We start from the raw sequence: 8,976 nt of genomic DNA, 5'->3' as shown, positions 1-8,976 counted from the left end.
TTAGGTACTGTACATATAATTATATATAAATTATATATAAATTAGGTACTGTATATATAATTATATATTAACTTAATTTATTGTAACCTTATTATAATTATATATATACTTTCTGCCGTCTAGCGCCACTCTACGGAGAGTTTAGGCAAGTAAGTTGAGTTTACTATCGTCCATACAGTATGTAAATTAGGTACCATAAGTCTGATACAGCACTGTAATTTTATACATTTCTTGTGAAAGAAACATTTCTTATTCAAGGGCCATAAAAATTATTTATATTAATGATGTCTCCAAAGTTCAACGAAGTTTTCGCAGAAAAATAACTTATCATAAATCGCGGCCGCCGTTTGGTGCACTGCTCCGCGACAAAAACAAGCTTAAGCAATGGCGACATCGAATGGTGCACACTCGGTAAGTAATCCTACAATTTTTTGTTTATAGCATAGTTTATATGGATTATTCCCAAAAAATTATACGTGTTTTGGAAATGTTGAGTCGAATTAGTCTAGAACTGATTAATTTTACGGAAGAAAACCTTTCAAACAGCCACAGTCCGTAAACTTCACATGTGTCGGGCTGTGATTGGCTCATGTATTTAAAGATTCCGACAACGTGAAATTCTTATAATGTGGAACGTATCTACGCATTATAGGGGGGTCTACTGTATTTACCCCACAGATATTTGCAGATCCCATAGCTTTGTCTCATATTTTAAGACTTGCCTGATAAGCAACTTGTTTTTGAGGGTTAATGCAATAGATAGAATTAACCCTCAAAAACAAGCTGCTTATCAGGAAAGTTCTGGTTTTATCATTTCACTATTGCAAAGTTTTTTGCTCTCTCAGTTCCTCATAGATTTCTTATTACACATTTCCAGATATTCCAATTATTGACAACTCAAGGTTTTTCAAACCTGTAATATTCCATGCTATTTCTTTTTCAGTAAATCAGTTTAGCAAATAATAATTCTACTATCAACTTCTGTTTACTCTAATAAAACACTAACTATAGAATCAACAAATCAAGCTTTGCTTCCATATTGATGTAATGTGGATCAGAAAAATAATAAAAATATGCTTTAATAAAAACAACTTGATTTATTACAGATACTAATCTATCATTTAAACATAGGAAAAAGAGAATATTTTTAATATTAACTTTTACCAGTATTTGAACAATGATTATCTATTATGATCTAATGTTTCAATTGTATAGTACACGTAAGGATAATATAAAACTAGGATATTGCATGACTTTGCAGTATTGTGAGAGAAATGAGACAGAGACGCAAAGAAAAAAATGATTCTTGCACTTGTTAGACACAGAAAAGGCAACCCTTGTACCTGACAGTTGAGGAAAATCAAACTTTGCACTTGCCTTCATGAAAAAGGTTATCTTTGCATCTGCTGGTCACAGGAGATGCAATCCTTGTACCCTGATTGTACCTTGTGTCTGGCCACAGAAGATGCAATTTTTGCACTAGCCAGGCACACAGAGACAATCCTTATACTTTTCCATATGGAGAGGTGATCCAAGATGTCAATGTCCACCAGCAACTAAGTGGATAAAACCACTCAATACTGGTAGTTGGATGTGAATTTGTGCATGGCCAACAAGCCGGCTACGTGAATTTTTCCAGGTTTTCTTCATGTTAACAATATCTAAATAGAGGCCATTTCCCATAAAAGACCTCCCAAGAAGCACTCCTCCTTGGCAGATCACCCACATGTTGTGCATTGTCATATACAAATAAAACCAAAACTAAAAGCAATTGAAGCCAATTGCTTTTAGTTCTTCTTGCCAATTGTTCTTGTTCTGTTCATTTTTTGCATCTATCATCTGTTAGGTGCATGCAATGCGGTCTTTTTATCTGACCCTCTAAATTTTCTTAGGCTAGCTCAACGAGCACAGAAATTGTCACTTTGGCCCCACTTTACATTCATGGACCCCTATTTTCTATATTTACATTTATTACATTTTTTGATTCCTCGTTGCAATTAATGGCAAAGTTTTATCAAAATCAACCCATCAAATTTTGAAAACAAACTTAAATCTATAAGGCACATAGAAGACATGCATCATGCAACTGTTACGATCTTGTATCTTGAAAACAAAGTCATGAACCTCCATATTTTATACTAGCAGACTCCGCCATGTGTTGTTGTAGCTCAAAATGTATCTATTATAAATGTATAACATTTCCCCTGTGGGAGGGGGAATTTTTTGAAAAATCCCTTCTTAGTGTACATTCTCTCAACGTACCCTATTAAAACGCAATCAAAAACCCGCATCTAAAATAGTATAATAGAAGCCAAGTTCTTCAAGGTAAGCCTTAATCCTAACCATCTCCCTTCAGTGGGGGGAATTTTGACATGTACTGTATATTATATAAAAACACATGTGTATTCAAATACAGCGTTGTGTCAAAATTTCAAAGGAATCGGTAGGAACAAACGAACATTACATTTTTATTTATACAGATAGATAGAAGTTGATCCGCTTTAGTTCATTTTCACAGAAAAGCGTAATGCCTCACAGAAAAGCAAACTTAGGGTGTCATACTCATAGCGCCATCTGTTGGACATAAAAGCCTTAACCTAGATTATATCTTTTAATTTATATGAATGTTTAATGGAATAATATACAGCCTATGTCCACCCTGAAGTTCCATTCTAAATATTGGTGAAAGAATTTTTGAAATCGGATGAGTAGTTTCGGAGATTACACGCTACATCCAAACTTACTTATTTACTTGCAAACATTACCTGTTTATAATAATAGAGAGGTTGAGGCGCACGTTTTAAACGTGTAAACGTGTACGTGTGACGTTCGGCGCCGCTTTCCTGTAAGCCTAAAAGTTTGACAATGGTGTTTGGATAGTCGGTGGAATCACGCTCGACATTTCAAACACCATCGTCAAACTTTTAGGCTTACAGGAAAGCGGCGCTGAACGTCACACGTACATGTTTACACGTTTAAAATGTGCGCCTCAACCTCTCTATTAGTATAGATAATTTTTGGATTCTTCATAGTAATTAATGGAAAATGGCAAAGTTTTTTCAAAATCATTCAAACAGATTTTGAGAAAGAATGCAATTCTTCACTAACACTCCACATCAATAAATAAATATTCTCTGCATTTATTCTCTGCATATTATATGTGTCTAACCCTCAATTTACATGGTACTCAAATTGCACAATTTCAGTTAACAAGGTCAGAAAAATGCAACAAAGTTTTGTTTTATATAGCTCAATATCATGAAATTTGTAAAGAATTAGATAGAAATAAAAAACAAGCTTTGATAATGAATTTTATTAAGATTGTCAATATTGTCAGTAAAATAACTAAAAAAGTAAATAAAAAATTTTAGTTATGGAAGAAACAATATTTTCAAGTAGAAAAGAAAAGGAAAATTGTTTCTTTATCAACAAACAAAGAGAATATTAAATGAGATTTCATTTTCATTACACTAACCAATATTAACCAATATAAAATGATATTGGTTACTAAAAAAAAGGAAACCCTGAAATCTAATTGTCTATTTTCCATGTAATCTCAAATTACATTTTTTCAGTTTTACATGGAACCAATCTACCATGATTGATTTCATTGAGAATTAGGTATATAATATTTTATAAATCATATTTATACAACTGATTTTTGTTTTGATATCTTCTTTTATAGATTTCCTATCATGATCATATAAAATTCTACATTACAGTGCTATTAAAAAGCTAAATTACATAGTACTATACTATACTACAGTACAGTCTTTGTAAGTAAATGAGATATGAAATTTTCCAGAAATAGAACTTTAATTAATTATATTAAGCATATGGAAAATTTCATATCTCATTTAATAACTCTTTTCTAGGAACTAATTATGTTATAAAAGAAGAAATCTACTGTATATAAATTCTAATTTACTTACTGGATCATCTTCAGTTTTGTTTATATAATAATCTTTTGTTGGAAGACCAAGTCCACCTTGATCTACTTGAATAATATTATTGGAAGAATTGCGTTCATCTTCTCCAACTCCCCAGGTAAACAAGCCACCTCGATTAAACAAATTATGCATTGCTTGAAGTGCTTCTTCAAATTTCCAATTTTGAACATCAAAACTGTCACTAATATTCCAACCTCCAGTCTATATTTGAATTTAAAAAAAAATATTATATAGTTCATTGTTACACTGTCGTTATATATAAATATTGTTTTGGTGATTTTCCATTGAAAATCACCAAAAAAATGTTTTTTCACATGCTTCAAATTGAATTTTCTAAAAATATTGAAACTGCTAGTGATTGTTATTGCACCTACAGTAAAGTCAAGTTCATTTGATTTTTAAAACTAGCTTTAATTTGTTTTTTACTATCTTTGTTTTTTTATATTAAGCCAGCCTGAGGACTTTTTGATTATACCTTGTATATCCTTTGGAATATCAGAATATGTTCTATTTCATTTAGAGGTAAATAAATATAATACATTTGGTTAAAATAATTGTTAGATAAGTAGTGGTTAGATTTTATACATTAGATCAATGGTATTCAAACATTTTAACAGTGCAACCCCAAGGTAATTTTCCATGACCCCATTTGGGGTTGCGACCCATAGATTGAATAGCACTGCATTAGATTATCAGTGGTGGATTAAGTGGTAAGCAGATTAAGCGGCTGTTTAGGGCCTCGAAGGGGCCCCTGAGGTCTTTGCTGTTTGTGTTTCAGGAGTGGCTGTATGCCATATTTTGTATATTTATTAATATTAATTTAGTTCAATTTCCTTTCTTTACTCTTTGTTTCATTGTCTATCCCTTCTAGAATATTCTTTCTTAACCCTTTCTCCTCAGGTTGTGATGACCAATCCTTAGAACAAAAGAAAAGAAAGAAGCCCTGAGGGCTACGTTGGAGTAGCAATGAACATTCTTGACTGGGATGTCCAAAGGAAAAGATGTGGAAAGGTCATGCTCCAGGTCATTTTAGCAGTGACTGGAATAATAAAAAGATATGCTTGTGCTTATTTTTGTTGTTATTTTATAACCTTAGTGATTTTTGTGTTCCACAAATTTTTCATATATTCAAAACTCTTCTGGAACTTAAAAAAGGTTAAGAATCACTGCTCTAAGGAGAAAAGGTAACTTATTACTTTAAGTTTAATATCTGCTGTTTTGTTTTTCATAAAGTATTTTCTCATATAAATTTAATATCATTACTTTGTAAATTATTTTTTTACTCAAAATTTGTCAATTCCTTTACAGTTCTAAACTATTTTACAAAAAAACTGTTTTTCTTCATGGTAAAAAAATTAAGAGATATCAAACTGGGGCAGGAAAGTAAAAACAGTTTAAAAAAATGTAGAAATTGCTGAAAGCCAAAGAAATTCATTGGATAAATTTTTAATAGTAAAAAATACTGATACAGTGTTGCCATCCACATCTACAGTACATCAGATAATTCTGAGTTGTCTATGTTCAAAACTTCTGAATCACATAAGTGAAGAAGGGAAAGAAGAACAAGTTGAGAATCAGGAGGTTGAAAATGCTACTGAAAAAAGGGATTGCAAAAATGCTGACGATAGAGATAGTCCAGAAAGACACTTCAATATAGACATAGAAGTAATAAATGATATAGCTTTATTGCCAACAATATTAACAGATGCTATTATTGATCATATTCTTAAAATCAAACCAAAAAATATCAGGAATATAGAGAATTTGAAATCAATGTATAAAGACAGAGATGAAGTGTATTACAGAGGACTTTCTTATGCTCATTTTTACAGAAAGAAATCAAATATAATTATGGAAAAGAGAAATTGGCTGGTATTTTCAGAAACAAGCAAAAGTGTTTACTGCTACCCTTGCAAACTCTTTTCAACATCAAAGTCTAAATTAAATAACTGGTCTGCAAAATAGGAGATTAATTATTGTTATTTTATTGGACCATGAAGTTTCAAAAGAACACATATCAGCCATGTGTACTATGTTTTTATACATAGTACACATTTCTACTAATTGCACACAATTCTATTAATTGAATTTTGTTGATCTTTTATAATCAATAAAATTCAATAGAATTGATACTCAACTATTACAGAAAAAAGAAAAAGAATAATGTTATTGGAGAGATGTATTGAAAAGAATTGTATCAACAATAAAATTATTGAGTCGTTTAGGATTATGATTTAGGGGTCACAAAGAAAGCAAAGATTCCAATAGGAAAGGAAATTATTTAACCTGCTTGGAATCCCTAAGTAAATACAATGAGTTCTTGAAGTTACATCTACAAAAATATGCCAACCAAGGACAAGGAAATGTAAACTATTTATCTCATAATATTTGTGACGAATTTGTAGGTCTTATTGCTAATCAAGTAAGAGCAGAAATAATTGAAGAAATCAAATCTGCGACTTATTATAGTATAATTGTTGACTCCACTCCCAATGTTTTGGATGTTGATCAACTAGCTTTTGTGATAAGGTATATTTCATCTGTAGTAATATAAAGGAAAGATTTATGAATTCATTCCCATAGATAAACACATGCCTTCATATTTGGAGCAAGAAGTTTTGCAAACTTTAATAAAATTAGGAGTGGCTATTAAAAACTGTTGAGGACAATCATTTGATAATGCTTCTTACATGTCAATGTCAGGGAAGTACTCAGGTTTGCAAGCATGTATTAAAGAATATAGCCCAAGTGCAGTTTTTATTCCGTGTGCTAATCATTCTCTAAATTTAATTGGAAATTTCGCTGCAGAAAGTTGTAGCACTGTAATTCAATATTTTGTTTGTGCAGAATTTATTCACATTTTTTTCTGCATCAACCCATTGTTGGAAAGTTTTAACCAGAAATTTACAAATGTGTAAACATTCTGTCTCAGTGAAAAGATGGTTAGCAAGAGCAGATGCTGTATTAGCTATAAAACTTGGTTTCACCCATATAAAAGAGGCTTTAACTGAAATTTATAATTCAGATAAAGAAAAGAAAGTTACCATAGTGGAGGTGACTTCACTTCTGAAGAAATGGACAAATACGAAACGCCCTAATGACAGTGATTTGGAATACTATTTTACAAAGAATAATTGCTACTAGTCAATCGCTGCAATCAGTGGAGTGCGAACTGTTAAAAAGATCTATCCTACTGAAGTCATTAGAAAATTTTATCAATAATTTCAAAAAAGAATTTGAAAAACTTGAAAAAGAAGCAACTGATTTATCAGGGCTATCATTTAATATAAAAGATGGACAAACTTGCAGACAACAAAAGAGAAAAATGTTTTTTGATAATGAAAACAAAGATGTCGGGCATGAATTTACAATAAGAGAAAATTTCATAATCAATTCATTTTATGTCATATGTGATAAAACCAAGGCAGAACTATCTCAAAGAACTCAGATGTATGAAGTTGTTGTAGAGCCTCTTTGAATATTTTTTATTGGAATTTATCAATAGAAGAAAAAAAAAATGTGATAAAAAGTTGAAGGATATTTACAAAAATGGCATTGATGTTTGTACTTTTGAAGATGAGTTTGACTATTTTTAATATTTCTAAAAACAAGGACACCATAAAAACCACTCCAGACATTTATCAAGCTGCCAAAGAAATGTCTTGCACATTTCCCAATGTTGAAATATTATTGAAATTTTTTTAACAATTCCCTTATCTAATGAATTTTCTGTTTTAAATTGTGTAAAACATTATTTAAGGAGTACAATGGGAAAAGAAGATTAAATAATATGGCCATTCTGTATATAGAGCAGGAAATTTTAAATTGTATTGATACTGCCAAAATAATTGACGAATTTGCAAGAAATAAAACAAGATGAAAATTCACGTAAAACATATGTTTTTTAATAAATTTATTTAATGTGTTATGGTATACAATTTTTGATTACTTGTTTTTATTAATAACTTAATGAGAGTTCTCTTAAAACTTTTTTTTTTCTAACTTGAGTTTGAGGGCCCCGAAATTTTACCGCTTGGGGCCCCCACTTGACTTGATCTGCCACTGTAGATTATATAAAACTGAATGAATGAATTTAAAATATTTAAAAATGAAATTCTTACTTGATTTAACAAGTTCAGCATTGGTTTAGCACCAAGTTGTTCGATTGTCTCATTTTTATCAAGACAAGAAAAATAATAAGTGCGAGCTTTTCTTTCAGATTCACTTTTAAACTCTGATTTGTTACTTTCTGAAATGTAAATGATAATTAAAATTAATGAAAATTAGCAATGAAAAATAAATTAATGAAAAATAGCAAAATATATACTATAATGTTAATGAAAGTTATTAAAAATATACATGACATTCTACTATGTAATGACACAAACTGAAAGAAAAATAGCTTTTTGAAAAAATATAAGATTAATATAAACAGGATATTTAGCTATTAATTACGAAAAGAAAAAAATTCACTTTTATTTTTATAGAAGTAAACAAACTTTAATCATGGATGAAATATTTTTTAGAACTAATCCACTTCAGATCCAAATATATAAATACTGTACCATTAAATTAGTAATCACTTTAATGAATTAAATATAATATTGCGATTTTTCATTATAAATACTTATGATTAATGTCCTAAAGCAGCAGTTTCCAAATTACTGAGATCTACAGACTCTTTAAAAAATCAAATAATGTTTGCAGATTCTTTCTATCTCATGTATATACATATATGTCTGAACTCTCCATCTGTAACTTTAAAAAAAGCTGGTATTGTGACTAAAAGCAGCCAACGTTTGCCCCAAAAGCTGATAGCCAAAATTGTAATCAAAATGTGGTGGTTTTTAAAAATTTGCCAGGACAAATTCACATTTACGAACAAAATATATTTCTTGATAGACTATACATACAAGATGAGTCCATATCATTCAGTCCTTTCACACGCTATTGAGACAATAACTATTCCATGGCGGTGTCGACCTTTTATTGAAGACTACTCATCCACCTCTAAACGCAAAAAAGT

The 8,976-nt window shown here is 30.5% G+C and overlaps 1 protein-coding gene across 4 annotated transcripts in view; it reads right to left on the bottom strand.

Annotated features, from left to right (window-relative positions):
* The window catches only part of LOC111628272 (endothelin-converting enzyme homolog), a 98,576-nt gene that overhangs the window by 38,910 nt on the left and 50,690 nt on the right, over window positions 1-8,976 (bottom strand). For all 4 annotated transcript variants that reach the window (XM_023372021.1, XM_023372019.1, XM_023372023.1 and 1 more), the window contains 2 exons: window positions 8,072-8,199; window positions 3,933-4,151 (listed from right to left, as the gene is read on the bottom strand). In XM_023372021.1, coding sequence (XP_023227789.1) covers window positions 3,933-4,151; window positions 8,072-8,199 — 347 coding nt within the window. The remainder of the gene's footprint in view (window positions 1-3,932; window positions 4,152-8,071; window positions 8,200-8,976) is intronic.

This window comes from Centruroides sculpturatus, unplaced genomic scaffold, assembly GCF_000671375.1.
Source record: "Centruroides sculpturatus isolate CEXI.00-Female unplaced genomic scaffold, Cexi_2.0 scaffold414, whole genome shotgun sequence".
NCBI classification, from domain to species: domain Eukaryota; kingdom Metazoa; phylum Arthropoda; class Arachnida; order Scorpiones; family Buthidae; genus Centruroides; species Centruroides sculpturatus.
Note: the sequence above shows the minus strand (reverse complement) of the source record. Positions and strands in the feature narration are given on the sequence as shown.